Consider the following 27774-nt stretch of genomic DNA (forward strand, 5'->3'; position numbering starts at 1 on the left):
ACTACACAACATCCCCACTATGGAACATAGTGGTGGCATCATCATGCTGTTGGGGAAGACTTTCGCCAGCAGAGACAAGGAAGCTGCTCAGAGCTGATGGGACAACAAATGGAGCTAAAAACAGAGAAACCCTGGAAGAAAACTAGTGAGAGTCTGCAAAAGAGCAGCTACCAGCGGAAAGACTACCCAGGAAAAGTCAAAATCTATATATCCATGAGAATATATTTCTTGCTTAAAATACATGTTCAGCCATGCTCTTCATCCAGTTCAAGTGAGGAGAAATTTCAGTTTCTGCATAAGGAAAACTTGTAGAGACAAAACCCATATTACTTACAGCTCTAATAACAAGTACAGATGGTTCAAAGTATTGACTAAGCTGGAGGAGGAATAAAGATGCATGCCTTACATGTCAGACTATTTTAACAAAAACTTATTTACCTGACACTTTGAAATTCAGCTATGCTTTGTGCTAGTCTGTCATGTGAAAGCCTGATAAATAAAACCATACTTTATGATTAAGATTGCAGCACAGCAAAATATGACATTCAAGCTGATAGGGTATGGATGCTTTTGCTATAGGCACAGTATATCACACAACTTTCATGGTACAATTAAATACCCATACACATGTTTAAATTGGGTTTTGACTTTGACATTAAGGAGCTAAATTATCACACCTTCCTGTCGCCATCTTTTCCCAAAGGGACACTAACATATTCACTGCCAAACTGCTCCACACAATCTCAATTATCAAGAATTCTGCTCAAAGCACTCATGAACTCACCAACTCACTGACTAATTTACAAACTTTCTGTAACACTGATTGATTCGGGTGGCTAACCCCTTAGCAAAAGGCTGTCGGCTCAGACCGGTCTGCTCCACCATCCTGCCCATCATTCCGTTTAAGGAAGGTAAATCTTTACCAAGAAATCACAAGCTTGAAAACATCACTAAATATAATAAAAGTATATATATTCTAAAAAATATGGGATATAACTTGTTTCTAAATAGCTGGCTTTAAAACCAATTTAATTAGTTGCATGTAAGTTAACTTTTAAAGCTCCAATGCTGTTAGATCTAAATTTGTTCAGCAGCGATGAAGGCCTGAACTCTGTAAAAGAAAATGTGTTGTGTGGGAGTGAACAAACTCATTCCACTAATTTGTGTCTCTGTGTTCTCCCTGCTTCATTCATTTCCCAAAGTATAACTTTTTTTTTTGAAAGTTCAGCTTTAATTTTGATCTACTTGAACATTTTAATTTCTCCGTACGTAGTTTCACATACAGACAACCCAGTCAGTGTCTCCGTTATAACTCTGCCCACACATACATATGAGAAGGATATCACGTGCGCCGCTCAGTGTTCCCAAATCATTATCTGCAACCCCTCCTGAGAGGGTGGGCGGATTCCCCATACAAACACACTCGCACAAATGCAAACAACAGAATTATCAACTGTGTAGGGGCGTGTTGAAACAGAGGGAGGCAGATCCTGCAGTCACGAAGCAGTTTGCCTCGCGTGTAATGAGGGAAAGTTCGTATTTGATGTATGACTGTGTTCTGTTGTAACTGTAAACTAGATGTTTCTCTGCAGGTGTGTGCCAGGCCTTACCCTGCGCTCCCTGTCTCTGCTCCTGTAAAACAGGGTGAATTGGTTCAGGTCCGATGTCCCAGACTCGGTCTGCCGCGCTTCAATGAGCCGACCGATGTAGCGGTTGACTCTTGTAGCCGGGGAGTGCTGCACAGCGGTAGCTGAGAAGGATGTCCGGCTCTTCAGCTTCTCCGATGCGGTCCGCAGGGCTCTCCGCTGTCAGACAGGAAAAGACAGCGCCATCAGTCTCTGCATGGGGAGGCTTCCCCTCTGACGGTAGGGCATACAGATTTAGAGTTTTGTAAGCGAGGGGCTTGGAGGGTTTTCTCATAACTAAACAAATATATTTCTTCTGGGGCAAAGGTAATCACACTGAGTGCTGTTTGTGCTTGAAATTCTTTGAGGGTGACAATAAAATCCCTATCCAAACAATTATAGCCCATGAATATTAATGTAAGCCAGTCACTAAATCAGAATGTGCTCCATTTTTAGATAAAAAGCTGCACTGAAGTCTAGAAAGGAGACCCTGCCACATACTTTAGCAAGACCAAAAAAGTATCATCATTGTCTCTAGTTTATGTCCCTCCAATAGGAAAACACTAACGGATCTTGCACTGGTCACAAACTCAGAATGTCAAAACTGTTTACATTGATTTACACACTATTGAAGTAATATAAACACGTCTGAAATCCTGAGGTTTACTTGCACCCCACTTTCTTTTGCATGGTATTGATTAAGAGGCTCTAAGAACAAAGAATGATCTGATCTTTAGCAGGTTTACTATTCTAAATTTAAACTCAAAAGCACACAAACACACAGCAGATTACACTGTCAATATTTACTGAATTTCAAATAGTGCATTGTTCCTGCTTGCATAGGTTTGAAATGGTAAATCAGCAACAAGGTGGTGCTATTGTAATTACTGTAAGGTTAATTAAAAAGAAAGCTAAAATGTTGGCAGTTTGCCACGCTTTAAGATGCAGATGATGCAATGATCTTAAAGAAGCAACCATTGAAGGCCATATGGGTTAATAGGTCATTTCCAAAATAAATCAGTGCAAAAAGTGAAGAATTTTGTGTTTGTAGATTATAACTTTGTTGTAACATTCGTTATTAGCAATAAATCCTATAATGTTGGAAAGATTATTCATTTCCCTTTAATTTTGATAATTTGTAAGGAAAACTCATTTGTGGTTTTAGCAGTAAAGAAGAATGTGTTTTCTTTTGGATTGGATGATTAAAGAAATACTTTACATATAACAATTTATTCATTTAACAAATGGGGTCCATTAAAGACGCCTTAAATGTGGGGTTGAGGTCAGGACGGCCGACAAGTCCTCTCCACTTTGAAATTCTGGAGGTAACCTGTGAAATATAATCCTCTATAAGTGTGAGCATTGTTTTCTTGGAGTTTACCAATTAGCCCCTAAGTGTGGAGATATTGGTGTTTATGATTACCTTTCCCTGTCGGCGGTCTTCACAATCCTTTTACCCTGGAGGAGTGGTCTTCTTTTATTAATAACTTCTTTAGTAAGAAAGGGCTCTTGAAACAGAACTACTTTAATACATTTAATTTAAACAAGCCAGAGAAATGGTACAGCTCAGTAATGGGCTCTTGATTGATCACAATGCAGGAAAAAGGAATATCCCTGTGCACAGGTGCAACACCAGAGCAATGTGATGCTAAGCGAGGCCACAGAGGCAATTCTAGTGATGCAAAATGCGAGCTTTGGATGATTAAATCGAAACCAGAGCGACACGAAATCTGTAATGGATGCGAAGGGACAGTTATTGGAGTTGAAAAGCAGAATTTTTGTGTCTTGTAGCGTAGCGACACCCTTTCAGGAACTAGATGTGACTTAGACATGAGGTGAAGGACTGCCGCGGAGACAACGCCGTTTTCATTCAACATGGAAGAAAAACTGATAACGGCGACTTACGGTCGGCCTGCAGTCAGCCTGTGTTGCATAAGTCAACTAATTATTACTAGCAAGACAAGTCCAGAAAGGAGCAAGCCTGGAGAAGAGTGAGGAAGCTGGAGTGGCAGTTAAGTGTGTCACTCGATAGCGCCATTGTATTGCTGTATTTCTGGCTTGTCGCCCACTGTGCAATTGCTCTCACTTGCTGTGCGAACTGCCGGCGATAATGTCAGGCGAACGACAGCAAGCAAAAGTGGCGACATTGTGTTGCCAATGTGAACACACCTGTACATTGGACTGCCACTGGTTGCAGAATCTCATCTCAATATCTCTAAACTGACATGGCCTCCAATGATGGAAAGCCTTTTTTTTTTTTTCCAGTTAAGGATATTCCACCCCACACCATCACACAGCCTCTATCAAAGGCTGTTTGGTACACAAGATTTAGCAATTGTTTCATGAACATGGCCCACAAATTAATCTCTGCTGCTTAACCCAAAAATGCATTTTCCTTACACGTCTCAAAAGAACTTTTGCCAAAAGCATTGTTTCAACAAACATTTTAAAAAGCCAATATTTCCTTAATTTTCTTTTCTTTGCTAATTATATTTTGTAAACATCTATTTGTTTACAGTGAAGAAGATTATTTATGAGTGGTCAGAAAAAATAAAACAAACTCTAGTGGTTACCCTCAATCTCAGTCAGCAGGCCTCAGCTGGCATTTTAAATGCTGAAGACCATGACAGGACAATTACCAAAGGAGAGAGTGAATAAGCACAGTTTGAAGGAGAGAACATGTTCTCTCTAAAGAGAAAATTATAGTACAGCTCAGATTTACAAAGCTGCATCTGAATGAACCTCAAGAATTGCGAATAATGTCCACGGGACATATAGGATCCCAAAGGAGATCCACTGTGATCACTATATTTGCAGAATAGCAAACACACCATTATCAGTGCAAAAATCTTACACAACCTTTAGCACTAAAAATAGAATAAAATAATAAATTATATAGGAGCGTTTCAGTAAACTGTTTCATAGATATTTCTGTGAAAATATTTATGAAACAGCAGTAATTTCTGCACAGACTTGCCTAAAGTGATGTGAAAAAATGGTCTCTTGTTACATCTAGTCATGTTGTAATGATGATGCTAAAATATCCATAAATCTGGATCATAATACTTGAGCTTGTTAACAGATTAGAGATTCAAGAACTGCAGGATGAAGAAAAAGAAAGACATCAAAACGCTTGTTAAGCATATCACAAACCTTGTCATCGTCCTCGCAGGTCATGACGTTAGAAAAGGGGATCTCAGCCTTAAACATCTTCCTACAGTGCATGAGCTGCACTAGCAGGTAGCACACTGTCTTGAACTTCATCCTCTTGGCTGGTTTGATGTCTGATAGGATAATACCAGGAAAAATCTGAAGGTTGAGAAAAAAACATGGTGTTAAAAACAGCAGTAAACTGAACCACTATTGTCTGTTTTTACTACTATGTAGTCAGGTTCTAATACTGGTATTTTTTTTAGATTCAAACAACCTATCAGTCTGAAATCCATATTCCTGGAAGTAAAATGTAACAAAATAAGCAACGGAGTTTTAAATTGTGGTTTTGTCTTTTTTTGTGGCTTAGAAGACTCAACTTTCATAAATAAATAAGCAGTTTTAAAATAACATTGAAAAGTACAATATCAAATTGCTGTTTGCAATAAAATCAAAAGTAATTTGAAGCTATAAAACCTCAACATATCGACATATAAAGCTTTCACTTGTCTGCACATGTTTGTGGATTTTATAGAGGATTTAAAATGCTATGACACACACACACACACACCCGTTGATGGTGCACATGTGCAGCGTGAGCGAGATAGTTTTACTACCCATGTGTACGCCAGCTTAGCACATGCTTTGCCTCTCCCTCCGCCTCAGAGGATTATTTATTACGGTATGACACTGACAGCTGTGACACTTCTCAAGTTGTTTGTTGCTGGGAGAGGGAAAATAAAAAAAGCATGAAAGAGGCGATGTCCCGTACTTTACGTCTGTGTGAAGGCACGATGAAGAATGTCTCGATGTGGTGCTTCTGCAGGAAGGCGTGCCTCTCATGGCCAAAGCCTGGTTCCACCTCATAGTCTCCGTTCAAACACTCCAGGGTGGTCCTTGTGATGTGCACCTTACTGAGAGTATGAAGATGAAAGCGGTTAATGTTAAAAGTAAGTTCCTGAGGTCTTAAATCATTAGCTCCCTCATTATTTTTAATGGACTAATAACCCCTTGGTTTGATCAAAACTCTTCAGCGTAAGGAAATATTCATCCTAATGACTTTAATCTTCTGTGTAGAGGTAAAATCGTATTACTTTACATGAAAGGGGACTAAACTGGGCCAAAGAGATTACCCTATTCCACAGTTTTAAATGCAACTCTGCTTGTTACTGTACATGGGTTTTAGTACATGGAAATTCAATACCAGTGCCGTAGCCCTGTTTCTGACTGTTGATGCTGTCTTTTTAAAGACAAACACCACAACGGGTTTAAATAAGTTCAGAACATTATGTATAAGGTGAATTTCAAAAAGAATAATAATCTATTTTGACATGTATATAAGTTGATTTAATATTGCTGGAAGAGTCCTTTTGATTCTTTTCCCAAGGCAAAAAGGTCTCAGAGTTGATCCCTGGGGGTAAACCTGTTACTTATATTATTTTAGGTTATATCTTATATAGATTGACTACATATAGAGTGAAATATTTAAAGCCTTTATTTCTTGTGATTTTGATGATTATGGATTACAGGTCATGAAAATGTAACATTAAATCAAATCAATAAAAACATATTTCAAGCTGAAATGTCAGGCTTCTGAACACTATGTTGATGCCTGTGTGCTCAATATCTTGCGGGGCCTCCTTTTGCATCAATTACTGTATCGTTGTGCTGTGGCATACAGACAATCTGCCTGTGCCACAGCGTAGGTGCAATGAAAGCCCAGGTTGTGTTGATAGCTAACTTAAGGTCATCCACATTGTTCGATCTGGTGTCTCTCAACTTCCTCGAGACAATACTCCATAGATTCTGTTTGTCGTTCAGTTCAGGCCCGTTTGCTGGCCAATCAAGTGCAGTAACACCATGGTCATTGAACCAGCATTTGGTCACCTACCCTTGAATGTGTGGGCATGAGCCAAATGCTAATGGAAAATTAAAATGTGCATTTGCATAAGGTTTGTTAGCCAAAGGAATTGTGAAGTGCTCTAAAATGTTCCTGTATATGGCTGCATTAAATGTGGACTATAAAAAACACAGTGGACCAACACCAGCAGATTCTGACCAGGAGCTTGTGGTTCAGGAATGGCTGGATACAAGGAATTTGTTGCCCATGTGTGGGATTTGTCTGTGCATAGCAGCTCTTATGGGCATGAGGAGCAACGTCACTCCCTCTCCATTTATTTCCTATGGAACGTGTAATGAGGCGACAATCGCTTGCCCTCCTTCGTTTAAATGTTACTTTACAAACCAGTGTCATGCTGCCACATTCATTTTAGAGAGAGAAAATATTTTCTCTTTCAATTCTCATGAATGAGCCATACCCGTGTTTTTTTTTTTTTTTTTTTGAATTGCCTTGTGATAAACTTCAACTTTCAAAGAGCAAACTTAAGCCAATAGAATCTGAGATGAAGCTTTGGATGTTTTGTAATTTTTTGAAGCCTGGTACGGTCTAAGCTTCTAGGAGGATTAGCCGTTGTCTTAACTGTTTTCCAATTGACAATTGTCTACCCATCTGTAAAAGAATAGAATTCAAATTGCTTGTAAATGGCTTTTTAATGCTTTCCAGATTGATGGACAGTAACAGTTGCTTATCTAAGGTCATTGCTGATATTCTTCCAGGGGAATCTATCTTTTATAGAGCTGGTTACAATGACGATGATGACGATGATGACGATGATGATGATGATGATGATGATGATGATGATGATGATGATGATGATGATGATGATGATTTAATTAAGTGGATTTGGTTTGCAGCACCTGGCTGCTACTTTCCTTCTCCAATGGAAATGAAGCAGCAAGGGTGTAGTCAGTTTTAAAGACACCGCTTTTTGTTTCCATAACTAGGAAAATCCAGCTGTGCTCAGCTGAGTCAGTAATGAATAAGATCATCCAGCTGTTGTTGCATTTTTTTTACTTATCCCCTAGTCCTCTTCATAAGGAACATAACAGAGCTGGCCATTGAACAATTAAGCTTTTTGAATACAGTGTTTTGCTTGGTTTTCTTTTCTCTGTTAGTGCTTTGTTTTGGTTCAGTCTGACAGGTACTGACAGTCGGTACTGACCCAGGCAGCCCACCAGCCTCCATCACGTTTGCCAGCGTAACATCATTTGACCAGACATCGTACTGCCACTTCCTCAGGCCCAACACACCACACAGAACCCGTCCTGTATGTAGTCCAACACGCATGTTCAGATCCACCTCCGTCGCTTCCACCACTGACCTGTGGGCAGAGGAAAATTGCACAATTTTATATATATATATATATATATATATATATATATATATATATATATATATATATATATATATATATATATATATATATATATACATACATATGGGGTCATATAAAACATAAAACAGTTTCTGTCATTTTAATTTCCACTGAAAACTTAAATAAATAAATAAATAAGATATCATATGACTATTTATGAATTAAAATAAGATTGGAAAAACTAACATTAACAAAAAATTTTAACATGGTGAAAAGTCCCATATGCTGAGGGGTATCCTACAACACAGCATGCATATGTCCTAGTTTCTCTGAGAACGGCACTATTATTAAATAAATCGAGACTTTCATTTGATTTATTCAAACAACTCTTTTACAGAATAGCACCAACCAGCTGCCAAAGCCTTTTCTTTCCATGTAAACTACCTCACAAGGCTCTCCTTTGACAGCTGGAGATCTGTCACTTTAATGCGATGTTGAGCTGACGAAGCAATTGAAGCGCAGCAAAGGCTTGAAAAATGGTGGGTTTGACTATATGTATGCAGAAGGTATAAAAAAAGCAAACGTGCAGATCATGTTGAAGGAGGGATGTCTTACCCACACACACACACACACACACACACACACACACACACACACACACACACACACACACACACACACACACACACACACACTAATGGATGATTATGCACAGAAAAAGTCTGCCTTCCGAGATAAACCATTCCTGCAAAGCAGCAGGGAAAAACATGTCAGGTGAATGTTCGCTTGAGAAATCGAGGTAAAGGTGCCGTTTATTTGTGTCACCCTGCTTGAAAGAGAAGGTGGGTTGATGTCCACTTATTTACTTTCTTCAACGTCTGCTTTATAGTGTTTCTGTGTTTTGGTGACACTCTCCCTTGTCCTTCAGTTAGCATGAGTTGTCACTCTGCTGTGCATGATGGCTGATGAAAGGAAATCTCTGATGAAACTTGATGCTATATCCACACACCACATATGACTGTTTTTTTACTGTAATGTTGTATTAAAACTAATTTTGGCAGCAAGCTACAACAGTAAATGTGTCTAATGGAGAAATTAAATTAAACGAGTTGAAATGATTCAATTGAAACAATTCAACCATTAAAAATAAGAGTAAAAGTCAAAAGTACAACAAATGGTTTCACTTCGAAGAAGATTTAATAATTATCCCTAAAATTACACCCGCTGTGCTGTTATGCGGCTCTTTGCGGGAAGTGTTTGTCACCACTTGTACGTGTGAGTTACTTACGCGATTGTATCGATCATATCCAATCCCATCTCCACACAGCAGTGGGCATGGTCTGCCTTGGGTTGTGTTAGTCCCGACACACAATAGTAACAGTCCCCCAAAATTTTTATCCGCCTGCAATGATTCTCCTGAAAACAAACAAAGAAAAGTAAAAGTGACAAGTTAACCACACGCTGCATTTAGTTCACCTGTTGGAACAGACAAATTTAGCCAAAAGACATCAAAAAGCCATTTTAAGATTAGGATCGAATTTATCAACTCTGAAAAACATAGCTAACTTCCTTATAAGGTGAGTTACCCAAGTTGCACAAATCAAATGATGCCACTACACTAGATTTCCATGAACCAGTTGTAGTTACATATTATCATTTAATTACTGTTATCGTACAATTTTAGCTCTGTTTTTCCGAATGTCCCAGAGACATCTTCTCTGCACAGCCTCATTACTGTGTTACTGAAGCCAGCTGCATCCTGTTTACTGTGGTCATCGACACTTCTGCTGGAATCATGATTGGTACTCAGCAATTGTGATTTTCTTTCAAAAACATCAACTAATCTCTAATTACACCCAGGAGGCATGTCGTTGCCAATGCATAGCCCATGTGGCTTGCTGTTTCCTTAAAACGCAGATGAAGTTAGCTGTTATTTCTATAAAGCAAACACACTATAATTAAGTTATGATGCTTTGTCGTTATTGCAGAGTACAAGGAACTTCTGAAGGGAAAAACAAGGTTTAAACATAATTATATCTGGTTATTTATCACTATTCTTTACCGTCTTTTCATCTTATATGAGCAAATGGAATATTTTTTTTACTTAAACAGTAAAACTGTAACTGCAGTTTGACTAACCTAAACGGAAGTTGATAATAGTTGATATTTAAATCACAAATTGTGCTGCGTCTTAGCTGCAGTTCAAGCTTCCTGTAGTTTCTGGAGGTTTTATAGACTTTGGATTATAAATCATGCAAAAAACTTTTGGACTTCTAACAGATTTTTATATGTTTAGTGACTATAGGTGTTTTTGCCTGTCTAAATAAGCTCTAAACTTGAATGAAAACATTTGCACCACACAAAGCCTTCACGATAGACTGCTATATTTCCATTTTATCCAAGGCTACATATTGATTTTATAAATTTGAGTTGAGTCTTAAAAGAGCTACGTGTAGCCTAAACATTACAGTCTCATCAGCATCCCAGTGTCGTGCTTTCATTTGGTTGACAAATCTAATGAAGTTTGAATAAACCCAGATCTTTTCTGGGTATTAAGATATGCTTAGGTCTCAAGATGAGACAGTATATGATACTGCTCTTCACTTTTTAAAATATTTGTTTAAGATTACAAATTTTATAAGAAATTAAGTATTATTTTCTTTATGTTTAAGGGGTATTGTTGCAGGAGAAAGGATGGGTTAATATAAGTTTAAACTTCTGTCCAGTACTTTAAGCAGGTGAATATTGTAAATTAGTAATTATTGCATTGGTTATCTGCTGTTCTCTCATTCTCCTGAAATACTGGTTTCAGGAGAATGAGAGAAGGTATATTTTTGTTAGGTTTTTTAATCAGTGAATAAACGCTCATGTGAACTGAAATTAACGGGACAAAAACTGAAAACGGAATTGAAATGTTTTGCTCATATTAGAGGTACATTATGTAGGATTTATGTGATGGAGGCTAAATCAGGGAGAAAAAACAATTATTTTTTATATATAAGTGCTTTTGGCATTGCAGCACAAATGTTTAATACGTAATGCTAAAGGAGTTGTTTCTATATTATTTCAAAAGCATTGCTTTTTGAGTTTTACTGATACTTTTAATACAATTAAGAACACCAAATACTTTGTTTTCAAAATGTTAGTAATTTGAAGAATCAAAAACTGCATCACTACTTATAGTAAAAATACTTCAGATACTCTAAGTACAGCAGTTGTAGAGCAAGACCCCACCAAAGTTGTTGCTGATGCCAGAAAAAAAGAGAAATGGGACTTATTTTTGTTTCTGAAAAAAAATGAAAAAGATGTCCCCTATCCAAAATGGTGTGTTAATAAATCACAAGTTTGACCAATATTTGAGATTTCACTAACAGTAATCAGCAAAATTAAGATACTAATGCCAGATGCAGCATGTGACAATGGTTTCTGTCTTTTCCTAATTTCAGATTTTTTTTCTTACTGGGTACCCAAAACAGTGCTTTACAAACAACAGGAGTAGTGGGAGTTACTTAAATGCTAATTTAGTCAGTGATATTGATAATCAGTACGATCACAAACTACATCAGTAGCCAATGTATTAGCTATATTGCAATATTTGTTTTTTTCTCATTTGCATATGCGGTACCAATTTCATTTATTTTATCTACTTTAAGTTCTAAAGAGTATCTTAAGACCATAGGTCAAGTCCAGGTCCCAGCTTTGGGAACCAAAGCTCTAGATATAAAAAAAAAATTACAATACAAAGATCTCTTTTTGACCCAATAAGCTCCTAAAAAGACAGTTGACTAACATCACAACTGCATGGCTCAAGTGTGTTACTCTGGTGAGAAAACCATTCGGGTAAATTTATAATGATTTGTGACGGTTTCTCCATTTGTCATATAAATCTTCAACACTAGCGAACATTAACTCCTGCCACCTGACTGACGCAGTCTGCGAGCTGCAGCTGCACCCCTGATCATGTAAATCAGAAATGTTGCTTGTGAAACCATTTGCGCGTTTGTTGTTGGGGCCAACTCTAATTGCTCCGACATGCTCTTGAAGTAGAATCCCGCCCACACGTTCCCCCGACAGATCCTTCCATTTGTCACAGTGCACATTGTGTGCAGGGCTGTTGGAGTGGGAACACGTACAAAAATAAACTCACACCTTAGCAGCACATTACCAGTCAAGAAAACACGAACTGCCGCATTCTTACATGCGAACGCCTTGTACCACACTGTACTTCAATTTGGTTGTGTGCGCGGAGGGTTTCCTTTTGGCAACTGTATCACTCAGTTATCAGACATAATGATGGCAAACCCTACAAAGCTTGCCCTGCAGGCAGCCTGTGAGTGACAAACACACACACACACACGTGCACACAGACACCCACATGCACGCAGAGATAGGGAGGTTTCATGACAACTGCAGGGAAAGAGGCAGAGATGAGAAGAGAAAAGATGGGGTGCTCTGGTTTTCTGCTCACGGGAGCAGAAAGATTCTGGCGTGGGAGGATATGAGAATTCAGAACGTGGATGATTATCCCTGCCCAAGGAACAGAAGTGTGTGTTTGTGTGTGCATATTTGTGCATCTGTGTGAGAAGAAACGAGAGCGGAATCATCAGCTGACAGAAAGATATACGTCTCAGGAGAACAGCATCATTGTTTGCTTTCAGGGGGGAGTTTGAGAGTTTAAACCAGCTGATTTAGAGGCCTGTCACCTGGTTCAAGGTTTTGTTTAGGTTTGTATCGACGTTGGTTAAGTTTAGTTTGAACCCCTCAGGGAACAAATGTGTCGTGTAGCGTACACCAGTCAGGCTCAGCAGCTGTGACAGAGCTGGTTTCAAAGCAAATTTCTCTCTGGCTAACGCGGCCGAGTATAAATCTCAATTAGGATGCAGCTGCTGCACACATGGTCGCAATATATCCTCATCACAAGATGTCCATAATATGGGCTTGCAGAGCATTAGAGCAGTGATAGTGAATCACACATAGCCTTATATTTTGCACTTTCTGCCCCCTTAGTCGATCTTCCAGCGTTAAGCCTTGACTGTTTGTGGCAATAGAGAATTAACTCAACGGGGATTATCCTGCTGATCATGTGACTTTGTGCGTGTGCATGCCTGTTAGAAAATCAGAGTAAACTGTCTGATGAGATCTTCTGGCCTTGTGGCAGGAGAGGTCACGCATGTGGCACACTGAGTGGTGAGGGGAGTGTTCTCAGTGAGCATTTTTGCTTATGATGTCGCTTGAGCTGTATAACAAAAGTAATATTTGAGCACATGCACCAGTACACCGAGCAAATATAGATTAAACTAGTAAATTGTAAAGAAAGCCAAAAAGCAATGTACTTCTAAATGTAATAAAGAGGAAACAGAGTCACACAGGAATACCCTAGTCTAAAAATATAGGTTTTGAATGTGGTTTTAAATGATGGAAATGACATTGGTAGAGAGCCCCAAAGGTGGAAAGTAGTGCAACTTAAAGGGGACATATCATGTTTATCCATTCTTCCTTTTCATAATGAAATCATCCAGGTGTACTCAATATAAAGTGGAACTGCAATGCTTGGGTCTGTATTCCTCATTCATTTACCCCCAAGTTCTCCATTTTTACCCCTGTTTTGAGGTGCGTCTGAGAGCAACTAATTTTCCACCCTGTTTGTCCATTTCTGTAGGATCCTGGGGGACTAACAATTATGCTCTTGTAGATTCAACATCCTTCAGCTTGGACTACAAAATCCTGAGAAATAAAAACTGCGGATTCACAATCTCAGTAAAACAGTAACCTGACTCCGCCAGATAGATTTGCTCCGCATATCCATCTGGAAACCTTCCGTTGAAGTAATTTTGGGAAGGGGCGAAAATACTGGTTAGCTGATTGGCCTATGTTGGTGATAGACGGGCCAAATAAACCAATCAGAAAACACAACCACAAGCCAAGCTACTCTTGCTGCTGCAGGTAAAGGCTCGTTAGCTCAGCAAAGAAATACTCTGTAATGCCGATAAAACTTGCTCGATAGCCGCGCTAACGCTAGTTTCATCGGCTGAAGCCGCCATGTTCTTTAGACTGAACTGTCGCGTTTCTCGTTGCGTCACACCTCAACCCGCCTCAAAGCCAACGCTGATTGGACGTTCGTTTGGTGAACGGCTCCAAATTTTCTTTAACGGAGAGTAGCCAGACTGATCTGCGAGTGAAACCTTGAAAGCTCGCGAGATCAGGATGGTCTCACGAGGCTAGTAAAACAGAGCTCTATGACCGAATACTATGGCGTAAAAAAAAAAAAAACATAATGGAAGGGCTTAAACAATATGACCCAAAAAGAACATAAAGATATCTAACCAGCACCGTAACAGACTAAATTCATCGCTGTGATTGTAATTTCTCAACCCAGTTCTGGTGTTCTCGTAAACACAGGTGGCGTTTTTTATTTCATTTTACTGCCACTTTTGATGCTCGACTTTTATTGTTTTTCTTACCTCAAACAGTAATCTTCACTACTGAGAAAACATCCCTCTGTTCAATAGGTATTAGCAGAAGAATAGTCCTGCTGTTAAATAGGTTGCAAGCGTTACTGCTCATGACAACATGATGAGCATGGAGCACAGAAGGAAGCAGCCGATGTTGAATTTCAGAACTGTAGAGTTTTGTTTATTCTTTCTTCTTGTGTAACCTGCATCTGCCATATGCTTTGTGTGCTGTTATGAGACACTCTGATTATTTGTGTCATATCCCTCCAGAGACCTTTCCAATGGTATGGTTGTGAAAATTATATTAGGGTTAAACATAGCCACACATCATTGATCGGGCTATGCAGATTCGTCTGAGTTTGACATGGTGAAATATGTTTTAGCATATTTGTTACCAGTGCATGACTATTTAGCATAGTCATGCACTGATAACAAAGTAAACAAGTTGTGGCTATAACTTGCCAGAAGACCTGTTTGCAGCTGTACATTGCACTCACTGCAGTAAATCTGTTACAAAATGAAGGATTTGTATTTATGAAAATAATCCTGTTGCACAGCAGGAATGATGGCAGATGAAGAGGGATCATGGGAAGCGCATTCTTCTTACACATACTTGTAAGAGATTTCAGCTAATCTCTTACAGCAGATTTAATGAGGGTATTTAAAACCATACTGTTGCATCTATGTTTGGGACTCTTATTTTGAAGTAAGAATGGAAGTAGTTCTTAGGTTGCCTCCGCCTTGTTCGCATTGTTTGTCTGGTACCATTTTGGGTACCTGGTAGAAAACCGAAAGAGTGGCATACATCACGCAAACAATCTGGAAGAACTGCGAGAACATTGCAATTTGCTAACTGGTAGCCAGTATCAACGACAAAGTTAGCATCTTTTTTGGAGCTTCGCTTCTGCACTAAACTGAAGCGTTGAAGGTTATCAAAAAGTATTGACAACATTTAATTCTCCAGTTCAAAAGTCATGATTGTCATGTCTTTGTCACCTTTTTAGTCACAGTTTTATGACGATGTATCCATAATAGGCTCATATAATCCACACAGTCACAAGGATCTGGACTTCTGGACCAATCTATAAGGGACTCGCAGTATCTTCTCAGACTGAGGTCTATCATAAATGTTCTCCTCCGGACCAAAGTCAATGAAAAAAATGTCCTTTCATAATGACAAAAGCAAACCCAGGTAAAGATGTGTTTCGAGTCATTTCATTGGAATTGTGTGAATACTTGCTTAAGGATAGTAGCAGCCTGTAATGGACTAGCGACCTGTCAAGAGAGTAATCCGCCTCCAATCACAGCAGGGATAGATTCCAGCCTGCGGATATGACCAAGACCAGGCTTCTTTAGAAAATATGTGGATGGATGGTATCAGTTGAGAAGGCGTTGTGAGGTTTAATGTATGTAAGTCGATGAAATGTCCTTTGAGGTGACCAAAAGAGGAATGTGTGTGGCTCATGCAGAATTAATGTGATTATAGTGGTCTGCCAGCAGACAACCTATCTCTCACCTAATCTTCTTTCCCGGAGAACAACGATGCATTGGCTTACTGATGTACAGCGCATGCTCTCATGCACGTTAACCGTAGCCTCAGTTGTGCCTTATCACACACAGACATATTCACAGACTCACACTTAAATAATCCACCTCCACAGCCCTCCTCTCTTCTCTGTTTAAAAGTCAGCCTTCTTGTCTCCACTTCTTGACCTTGTTCATTTCCTCCTCTTCCTCCTCCTCAGAGTCAGTCAAGCTTCTCTAGTCTTACTTTCATAATTTGGATCAATGCATATATGGCTTGGTATAATAAGTGAATTCCAGTACTCTATAATGCATTCAGTTTTCTTGGAGATGACGAGCTCACTGTAACACAAACTCACTAGCTGCCTCCATGGCTGTGGGCTGAGCAGAATGGCTCAGTGACATATTTCCTTAACAGAACTTGGAGAAGAAACTTTTTTAACACTTATAGTCAGTGTTAAAAAGTGGACAAACACAATGACGAAAATGTTCTTGTATCCTATGCAAAGACTTAAGTTTAAGGTTTTTAAACTTGTTTCCTGGTTTTCCTGAAGGAACTAAGGAACACTGTAGCCAGGAATGCTGATGAGGAACATAAAGAAAGCTCAAATCCCACCAACTTTAAAGTATCTGCATTGGCTGGATTTTTATTTTACCGCTTATGGACGAGTGACATTAATTAGCCAGACCTGTTCGGTCTAAACACAGCCAAGGTGATGTATACCAGAAATGTTGGTTGATACGTATGCCTCTCATACTAGGGATACTATTTGAAGTGCTTTTAGACCATCTAGTGTTTAGAGTGTGAGCAACACATGGTAAAGTACAAGTAGAAGTGGTAAACTGTCTGAATCTGAGTTAGGTTGTGCAATTAGAAGTTATATATATCTATATCTATCTATCTATCTATCTATATATATATATATATATATATATATATATATATATATATATATATATATATATATATATATATATATATATATATATATATATATATATATATTTACTAATGTTTTCTAAAACTGATGTATCAGCATAGACAGCATGTGACCAGAATCCTAAAAGTTATTTCTAATTCTGTGTTTAAAAATCTTGTGGGACACTAGCCAATCAAGGGATGTAAACAAATCATATTAGCATTACTTAGTAATGTGTACATGCTCACATTACTGTTATGCAACATTAAATGAAATATTTCAGTCTTGGTTCTTAACAGATAAAGCGGCTTTTCCATTATTTATTTATATTTTATTGATAGTATTATGCAATATTATGTTTTTATTGACTGTCACCCAGTGAACGCTGGGCACCAGCAACCCCCGCAGCCCTATGAGGGATTAAGCGGGTCAGAAAATGTATGTATGTATATATATTTAAATATATATATAAATATAAATATAAATTCAGTGGTTCTCTGCTTCCTCTAAACCACAGTTACTACAATCGTTTGATTTATCTTCCTCCTACAATTTTTATTATCAGTACTGTTAATTGTGTTTATCTCTGTTTCCTTAATTGGGTCATTATTGATACAGTATGTTTCTCTAGTGGTTTTAAGTCTGTCTTTCTGGTTGTTTTTTTTACCTCTGTAAAGTACTTTGTAATACACTTGGCTTTATGAAAAGTTGGCAAAAAAATAGTTGAAAACCGTCTATTTTTCCCCCCTTCTACTTTCCAATTACTGATAGATACTGGTCTATCAGTACCCATAATGTTTGTCTTGATAATGTGCCAAAACTGTAAAAAAGATTTAAAGGGTATGCATGCTTTTTCAGTGAAATTAAAATGATATAAAACTTATTAACTTTTTTGGGGTATCAGATTTTGTCTCATTATGTGTGGATGCCCAGTTTCATGTAGACAAAAACTTGGCTGGGACAGTTATAGTTGCATCTGTTCTCCCACTTGTTCCAATTTCTTTGTGTTCTCTTTGTCATTTGAAGTCAGATGATTTATTCGTGTAGGATAGTCAAGAAAACTTACCGTCGCCAGTTCATCAAACTTCCCAAAGAGTTCGTTGAGCAGCTTGACCAGCTCCTGAGCAGTGCACTGAGAAGCCAAGCTGGTGAATCCCACAATGTCTGCAAACAGGATGCTGGAGGGAATAAACAAGAAGACATTTTAATCTGCGGTGAAGAATTGATCGCTTCTCTTCTGTTGCTTCAAACCAATTTATGTGCCTCTTATTTTAATTTAAAAAAAATACTAAAGAGATACAGTTAGAGCCATGTGCTTCTGTGCTGTGTTTTGCTTCAGAAATAATTGTGTGTTTGAGTCCAAGGAGGGGAAGAGTAATTGGCTAACAGTGATCAGCAATGAAGCAAACAGCAAGTGCTATAATCCAATCCCTGATAAGTGAAGGCGTCTTTTAGGCCAGCTACTAAATCAATTACGGAACTGAATTGCCTGCTGCTGGCTAACTGAAGTAGTGCATGGGGAAGGTGTTGAAAACCACTTAGCTCCTCATTCATTTGCTCAGAGGCAGCCCAGATGGCAGCAAAACAAGGTGTTATGGATCTTATTGACTCGGTGGAAACTCACTGCTCTCAGAGGAACATGCATCAAAGCTTGAGCAGGATTTAGCTTAATCATGATAATTGACTCTCAAGTTCTGAGACACATGATCCAGAGAAACACAGAGAAGTACTTGACGTCATCCATATGAAGTGCACATGCTGACTTGACTCTGTGGTAGGTTAATTTCATATTTCATTTGTGTTCTTTTATCACCAGTGTGACATAATTTAGTTAATGGATCCATTTTGAGACCTTACAACCTTTTCTAACACTGGTTTTAACAGGATAATTGCAGAAAGCTATTGTGTACATTTTAATGAAGTAACTTATTAGAAACAATAAACAGTGTTCAATGTTAGTCTTGTGCGTTGTAGAAATCATTTCAAACAAGTACTGGTTGTGTTGTGGAAAAGACAGTAAACTGCCACATGCACACGTCCAGACTGAGGAGCTTTTGCTTCAAAAGAAAACATCTAGATTTGGCTTGAATCTCCCCAAACCTAGCTGAAGAGTGTGTTATGTCTGATCAAACCGAACTGGAATTTTTGTGCCACAATTACAAAAGGAATGATTTTCGCAAAAACAAAAGAACACAATTTCCACAATATGGAGAGTAGTGGCAGCACTGTGCTGTTGGGTTACATTTCTTCAGATAGAACTGGGGTGATATTATGCACACTGCCCAATCTCAGTTGGCATTGACCCAAAAACTTAGATTAAGATGAGTTTCTGTGTTTAGCATGGCACTGAGTTTGGGCATAAATCCAAAATCAACAAAGAATGGCTTTACCAAAAGAGAATTAACCTTTTGATATTGGCATTCCTAAATCAGACAGGAAATCCATGCGGTTGCCTAAAGAGGCTTGTGGACAAGACATGTGCTCACAATCTGATACTGCTGTAAGGTAAAGTGGGCAAATATTACCAAGTACAGATGTGACTGCTGACAACAAATAAAAACGAATAGTAGAATTGAGTCAAACATTGTTTTAAAACTGTAATGCACACAAACATTTTAGACTTGACAATTTTTTTCTTGATCTTTTTGAAACACTTTGTTGGATAAATTCAAATAAAAAAAATCCCAGTATGTCGCATGATTAAGCTTATTTGCCAGTCCATTATAAAAAGCAACCTTTAAGCAGGTATTAAGCATACTTTTAATTAAGTCCACATCTATTCTTAAATGTGTTTTCATTAACTGTAAGTGGAATTGTCATAATTGACAGAAACATCAGTCTTGCTTAGTGATTTGAGTAATAAATTAACTTTTTAAAAGTGAACACATTTATTGAATGGGTCTGTAGCTTTATTCAAAATAATCATGTAACCCAGTGTTAGTAAGTCTTATTTTTTTATTTTTATTTATTTTTTTTACAACATTGCTCATTGTTGTCGTCTCTATGTTTACATGATAGCTGCCAGCATGTGTGAAATCCTCCTCATAAAACCAAAGAAATTAAAGATTTTAATTTATATTAAAGTTAATAGTCTAATTTTGTTTTATTTATACATCCACAAAGCTTTAAAGGAGCATCAAGTGGATTTTCCCCACTAGGTGGGTTGTTGAGCACTGTCTGTAGACCAAAACAAGATGTGTGACAAGCCACGCCTCTCTCTGCCTCCACTCAAGCTGCAACGCCCCTTTTCCCCTGCGCTTCTTACCTGTCACCTTGTATGTGCATATTTGCAAAGGTTAAATACACACCCAAACAGCATTATCTTTCAGAGAAACACAGCTAGTAAAGAAGTAAGTAACTCATAACTTTTTAATGCCGTTAGCAAGAGAATGTTTCGATCTGCTGGACGTGCTTTTTACTATTTTACTCATACGCTAGACTGCTCTGACGGTGGCATTTTATGGGCAGGGAGTTGGCTAAGCCCTGAGTGGCAGCTGTTCACATTTACATGGATGTATGTACGGGTGGCCGGCTTGGCTTTGTAAACAAGACTTGAGAACAACAGAGAGAGATGGTGTGTGATGTCATACCATACTCCATCTGAAAAGATACATTTAGTTCTTATAGTTCTATCTAAAATAATGAAATTTCACTTATTGCTCCAATAATAATAAATATCACATTTTACTCTGAATTATTAGTTGATTTAATGTGTAAAACTTGAATGTGAGCCTGTCTTTTGAGAATGAACTCCCCTGCAAAGAGAGACATTCAGCAGAGCTCTCCGAGCTGATTGGGGGAAGCGACACATAGTGCCCACCTTCCAAAGGCTGGTTTCAGTAAATCACGGTATCCGGTTAAAATGTAAGCAGCAGGCGTCATGATGAACCCCAACAAGGTAAGCAAGTCAAGGCACTTCTTGCTGTTCTTCTTTCAAAGATGAAATTGTGGATTTTGACAAAACAGATGGGATAGCAGCAGCCAAGCATGCAGCCTCCTGCGCTGCCATGTTTATTTTGGTTCGGCTGGACCTATCATGCCCATTTACTGTGGAGATGAGATTTTTGTCAAGAGCTCTGATGCTTAACAACTGACCAAAAAATATGCAATAAAAGATCTGTCACCTTTCAGTCACAACTTCTATATTTTCAGGGGGAAAAGAAACCCCCCTCCCCCCAGATCCCAGCCCAGACTGCACCCACCTCCTCTCTCTCCCCACTTAGGCCAGATGTCCCTTTCCTAGATTTCACAAACAACATGAAAGAGGTCTTTAAGACTGGGATCCAACTAACACCCTGTGTAATTCTTACATCTTCTCCACACAACCATCCTCCTGCCCAGACACTGGTAATAAACCGGCATTTTTCAAAAGCCACACAATCTCCTAATCTATTTCCTCCATATATCAAAGATGATGAACTCGTGACCTTCAGATCACTTCACTGTGATACACACTGGGCCCAAGTGATAACTCTATTAGAAATCATTTTAATCAATGACTTCACGATTCAATGACTACTGACAATAATCTTGATATGTTTTTAACAGAAACATGGTAACATGAATTTAATGAGGTAACTATTCTGATAGTCAACACCTTCAAACTACAATTTTCTTTGTGAGAGCAGACAGCAAAGGAAAGGTGGAGTGGCCACTTTGTTTAATGATTCACTAAAATGTAAAAAGATGTTTCTGAGCGAATTTGGCTCTTCAATATTTGACTCTCCAGGCAAAGAGCCCAGTACAAACTATGTTTACTGGCTTCCTAAGTGCAAATCAAATTTTTAAATTGGTTTTAATGACCTGCTACCCAGGATATGCAATGAATTTGCTAACTTCTTTTCTGAAAAATATCCAAAAGATCAGAGGGCCAGTCTGTACATCTATATGAAGTGCAGTACCGAAGTTGTCTCCAGCTAATTTTGACAAAATGTGAAAATTCCCACTACAGGGATGATGTAAGCAATATCACCCAGTGATGCTCCCGGAACAACATGAACCTTAACACCAGTAAGACCAAGGAGATAATGATAGACTACAGTAGGTCCAGGAGGACTAAACAAGCTCCTCTATACATACAGGTGGAGGTGGTGGAGGGTGTGGACAGCATTAGCTTCCTGGGCATTCACATCTCCTCCGACCTCTCCTGGACTGCGAACACCTTCAATCTGGTGAATAAGGCTCAACAACGGCTTTTCTTCCTCAAGAAACTGAAAAGGTCTGGACTTCCCACTAAACGGCTAAAGAAATTCTATAGAGCTACCATAGAGAGTGTTTTATGTACGGTATGGGAGCTGCACAGTTCAGGAGAGGAAGGACTTAGCACGGAACGTGAGAACAGCGCAGGGGATTGTGGGATGCCGTCTGCAGGATCTAGACTCAATTTATGCAGAAAGAGTCCAAAAAAGGGCCAGACGCATCTCCACTGATCCCCCCCCCCCCACACACACACACACACACACACCTAGGCAATGCGCTGTGTGCCCCTCTCCCATCAAGTAAACGCTTCAGAAGCCTCAAAGCCAAAACAAATAAGCTTAGAAACAGCTTCTTCCCAAGAGCTGTGAGGGCAATCGCCCCCTGATGGGAGACTGCAGTCCAACGCTTTAAAATCACCCCCACTGCTACTAGCCCGTCATTCTTTACAATCACCTCAATGTAATTACCCACTTACACACCATCATCTCAGAATATCTAAATGCACATTGCTGTAAACAAATCATCATTGTACAACAAGCACAAAAAAACTAAACAAAAAAAAATCACTGTAACCCTTGTTCAATGCCTGTTTGTTTGTCAGTTTGCCTTCATTATGTGTGATGTGAACCGGAGTGCCAAAGAGAAATTTTGCAACGGTAACACGCAATGACAACAAAAGACTCTTGACTCTTGACTTGTGCAGTGAAACAGTTCAGTTGGGACCAAAATTAAGCACTCTTTTTTACCTAATGTTGATGCTAATTCAATAGTTCGAAAATGACCTCGTTCCCAAATGGAAGTTAGAACTCAGAACCAGAAATATGTCAAAAAACCTTTTCTGGCATAATACCATACCATGAATGTTTTGTTGTTGTTGTTTTTTTTAGGGGGTGTTTTGTTTTTTGTTTTTTTTATTATTCTGTGTATTTCCTCTGCATTTGTTCTTGTTGCCTGCAAAAATAATTGCTCCTGTTGAATTGAATTGAATTGAATTGAATTTTAATGTATTAGAGATCACGCCCTGGAAAAGTAAAAAAAAAAAAGAGTAATTCAGTGTGATTTTTGATATATTGTTAGACTGACTAATCTATAAACATGAAAATAGCTTTATGTCACTACAACAAAGTCTTAGTTTGAACTTGTTTTCACCTATGCACCAAAGTTGCTGTGCTTTGTTTTTCTTCACCAACTTTGCTTTTTAGTTGAATTGTACAGAATGTATATCAAATTTACAGTAACAAATCTTTGAAAGTGTTAATATGCTCATTTCTATGTAACTAAAAAAATGATATTTTAACTTGGGATGTGAACTGTTAAGCGAAATACAATTAAACAACTAACAGTTTTAACAAAGACATCTGATATTTGGTGTTTAAAAAAAGGCTTAAATCAAAAAGAAGATGCATCTTGCTAGTCTAAAGCAGTCTGGAGTCAGAGCTCCTAAACATGTTGTATACTTTCTATAATGACGTTCTGTTGTTATGATTCACATGTAAATGTGGGGTTAGGTCAGCTTACCATGTCCTGATTTTAAAGTGAAAGGATTTTTCAGAAGGAAACAATCAATTAAGCTTTAAGCTATCCATTGCCGAAGCCTCATAACTGCTAGACTTGTTTTGGGGAAGGTTTTTAGAAACTGTCTTGTCCAAACACATCTGAATCATAGTTATCCACGACTTCATATCCATCCAGACCAATGATGCCAAATTGTTTTGATTCTTACACAGAGAATTAAGGTTACAGCTGCATTTTCATGTGGACGATCCTTTTTTTGTTCCCTTTCCTGCATCGTGACTATGTCGGCAGGCTCTTTTTGCTACTTGCAGGAGCCTTCTGTATTCAAAGCTGGGATCACGACCACCACTCAGCTGAAGAGCTTTGTTGTGAGATTTTTCATTGAATGGGTTTTGTGCCACAGGTCTTGCTGACGTGCTGTGGGTGAGGCGAGAGCCGAGGGGTTGGCCCAGCTAAATACATGTGATCAAACGTTCTAGGGGCCACATCAAAAGCAAGCTTGATCGTGGGTGTAACACCCGCATAGCTACAGAAAGCATATATTTTCTTTTTCTTATATTTATATTTAAAAAAAAAAGCCATGTTTTGATCCCTCAGCTTCCAGCAGAACCCTGGAGTTGAGCTGGAGCTGGCTTACTGGAACAAATAACAGGATATTTGGCCGGGTGCCAGCGTGGCGGCGAGGCCGCTCGCTCAGCGATGCTCCCTTGTGATTGCGGAGGAGATGTACACTCAGAGCTAAAATGCTACAAGCAGACAGACAGAGTGGAGGACTCCCTCTTGACAGAAGTGCTGTTGATATGCTACCTAACACTCGACTACTACACTGTGCAGCACTAATACACCTATTCTCTTCTCTTTACTGCCTTCCTGGAATGTAATCAGCTCAGACTCAGGTCAGGTTCTCACGCTCTACGCCAACTGTGAGGCAGAGGAAGCACTGAAAAAATCTGATTAAAAACAAAAGGGAAGTCAAGCATTTATTGTCTGTCTCTGTGAATGTTTCTTTTAAATATTTTTTTTGATCATTTGCTGTATTGAGATCCACAGACAGTGAAAACAGAGTGATGGCTTTATTAAAGATTTCCTTTTCAAAAAAACCCTTTACAGTTAAAATAAGAAAATCCCATCCATCCATGTTCTCTTTTTTTTGTTTTTGCTGGTTTTACATTCAAAGCCTGAAATTTGTTGCATGAATTCGATGAACTTTGGATATATCCTGTCCTTTTTCTCAGACATTCCAGTTTTCCGTCCAATAAAAAGTATAAAGAACAGCTCGACTGAATTGTTAAAAACCCAGAATAAACACGACTTTCATCCCCAAGATGAGTGGATGTCAAATTCTGAAGACTCAAACTGTGCATACTAATGCTCCAATATGATGACGTTTATGCATATTTGAGAAAACCACCATAGTGTAATTACTATCATTAAATCCGTAATGACCAACTTTGGTTCACTTGGGAGAAAACTGGCCCTTTTTTTCTCTGCAGCTCATGTTCTTTTGGTAATTGAAAACTTTTTTTTCTGGTTCTGAACCTGTTCAGCCCCATCAGGAGAAACATCTGCTTATATCGCTGCTAAGTGCTTTCCAGTTGGTCTCTTACTGTTTCTGCCTGCTGGCGGTTGCTTGGTTCAAGATGCATACTGAAATCCAGCTATGGCATGATATTTGGGAGCCAACACAGTGAGGCAGAAACTTATGAAAAGAAACTGTCAGAAAGTTTAGATGCAGGGTGTGCGGTATTTTTTCTTAATAGCGGCAACACGAGTAAGTCTATGTAAATGATAAGCCTGATTTGCCTCTTAGGTAAATAAAGTGCAGTATCACACCTGAAATGAAAACAATCCCTGTGCACACCTCCTGAGTTGTCATGACACCCCCATACCTGACATTGTCATGCCGCTGAATGTAGATCTTGTGAAAAATTCTCTCCGGCGGCTTCAGGAAGTCCTCCTTCATCTCCATGGCAACATTTCTGGGCAGCAGGCTCATTAGTAGACGCTCCTGAGGAGGGGTGGGGGGGGAAGGCAGAAAAGGAGGCAGTGTTAGGACTTTTAACTACATTAAACAAAGTCACCCAGAGTTGGCTCCTTCTCTCGCTGAAGATATGGGGTTTTATTTTTAGAAAGGAGAAGAAAAAAACTGTTAACTGCTGAGCTCCTGGGGAATAATTTTAGCACATTAACGTTTAGCAATGTAAACACTTGTGTGACTCTTTTATTTTCGTTGATGGCAGTAAATTCACTTTAAAATATTGAATAGTTTGTGATTTAAAAAAGAAAAATCCAATGTGCTTGACATTAGGGCCGGAGATAGGGAGTTTGACCTGTAACAGGCAGGCAGGTTGCCGGTCCAAACTCCCACTCCGACCGTCTCATTCATTGTCTCCCTGGACAAGACACTTCAACCGCATTGCCTGCTGCCAGTGGTCAGAGAGCCCGGTGGCACCGTTGTATGGCAGCCTCGCTCCTGTCAGTCTGCCCCAGGGCAGATGTGGCTACAATGTAGCTCACCACCGTCAGGGTGTGAATTGGTGAATGACTGAAAGTAGTGTACAGCGTTTCGGGGTGGACTAGATAAAGTGCATTTCAAGTACAGGCCATTTACCACTAAGAAACCTTTTGTGTTTTTTCCAGATATTTATTATCCTCTGTTAAAAAAAATGAGAAAAACTATATATATATATATATATATATATATAGATCCTTTCCAAAAAAGAGAATATCATGGTAGAGTTGTTTAATTTCCATAATTATATTAAAAAAGTCAAACATTTATAGATTTTAGATTCAAGACCCACAATTGAAATAATTTCAAGTTTTTCTGTGTTTATTTTTACATAATTTCCTCCCAGCTCATAAAACCCACAAAAACAAAAAAGTCAAAATATGGTAGTTTCAAAACAATTTGTCAATCTTCAATACTTGATTGGGGATCCCTTTGCCTTAATCACTGCCTCGATGCAACGTGGCATTGCCTGGGAGTTATGGAAGCCCAGATTTCTTGATGCTTGCTGTCAGCTGTTCTTTGTTGTTGGGTCTGCCCCTCATTTTCCTCTTGAGAATACCCCATAGATTCTCAGTGGGGTTTTGGTCCAGCGAGTTGCCTGGCCAGTCAAGCACTGTGATGGCATTGGCATCAAACCAGGTTTTGGTGCTTCTGGCAGTATGGGCAGGGACCAGGTCCTGCTGGAAGATGAAATCTGCATCTCCATACAGATTCTCAGCAGAAGGAATCATGAAGTCCTCTAAAACATTCTGGTTGACTGTTGCGGAGATCTTGGATTTAAGAAAGCAAAGTTTACCAACACCTGCACTGAACATTACACCCCAAATCATGACTGACTGTGGATATTTCACACTGGACCTCAAGCAGCGTGGGTTCTGTTCCTCAACCGTCTTCCTCCAAACCCTTGGACCTTGATTCCCAAATGAAAGGCACACTTTACTTTCATCAGAAAAGAGGACCTTGGAGGTAAGGAGGCTGACTGTTCACTCAGTGAACAGGTGCTTTGAGTTTAGTAGATGATTCGTTTGTGACACTCAGTTTAAGACATTAATGCTCTGCGAAATTTGGGCCGATTTCTTCAAAGTATTCTTATTTTGTGGATTCCTGTTTTTGTGGGTTTTCATGAGCTCGACGCCCTATTTATGTAAAAATAAACACATACAAACTTTAAATAGTTTCAATTGTGGGCCATGAATCTATGATCTATGAGAGTTTGGCTTTTTGAATGCAATTATGGAAATTAAACACATTTTCCATGATATTCAATTTTTTAGTAAAAGGTCTGTACATATATATGAGCAGGTATTAAATAGGAAAATGTTTTTAAATTATGTATAAAGTTTTGTCTTGTATTAGTCTGACGCGGTATTCTAATCTGGAATGTCTTTTATTCATCAACTGTAACGGAAAATCATCATAATTAACTGGAATAAAGGCTTGAAAACATCAGTCTGTGTGTAATTAATTGATATAGTGTGTTTCCCTTAGTGAACAGAGCTACTGAAATAAACTTCAATAATAATCTACATAGCATATCTATGTAGATTTGAGCAATGATGCACTGGTTTACACTGTAGGTTTGCCTTTTTGCTTTCTGTGCTGGAAACCACAACAACAGTGAAGCAGTTTTTATGTAATTGTCTACAGCTACACTTTGTCACT

General features: G+C 38.8%; 1 protein-coding gene across 1 annotated transcript in view; it reads right to left on the bottom strand.

Moving 5' to 3' along the window:
* adcy1a (adenylate cyclase 1a) overlaps positions 1-27774 on the bottom strand; it is a gene marked incomplete at its 3' end in the record, with an annotated part of 58046 nt that overhangs the window by 14726 nt on the left and 15546 nt on the right. Inside the window, 7 exon segments of the mRNA XM_036134261.1 lie at positions 1611-1805; positions 4779-4934; positions 5548-5689; positions 7838-7996; positions 9279-9406; positions 17953-18064; positions 25490-25608. Of these exon segments, the coding sequence (XP_035990154.1) occupies positions 1611-1805; positions 4779-4934; positions 5548-5689; positions 7838-7996; positions 9279-9406; positions 17953-18064; positions 25490-25608 (1011 nt within the window).

Source organism: Fundulus heteroclitus, unplaced genomic scaffold, assembly GCF_011125445.2.
Source record: "Fundulus heteroclitus isolate FHET01 unplaced genomic scaffold, MU-UCD_Fhet_4.1 scaffold_78, whole genome shotgun sequence".
NCBI classification, from domain to species: Eukaryota; Metazoa; Chordata; class Actinopteri; order Cyprinodontiformes; family Fundulidae; genus Fundulus; species Fundulus heteroclitus.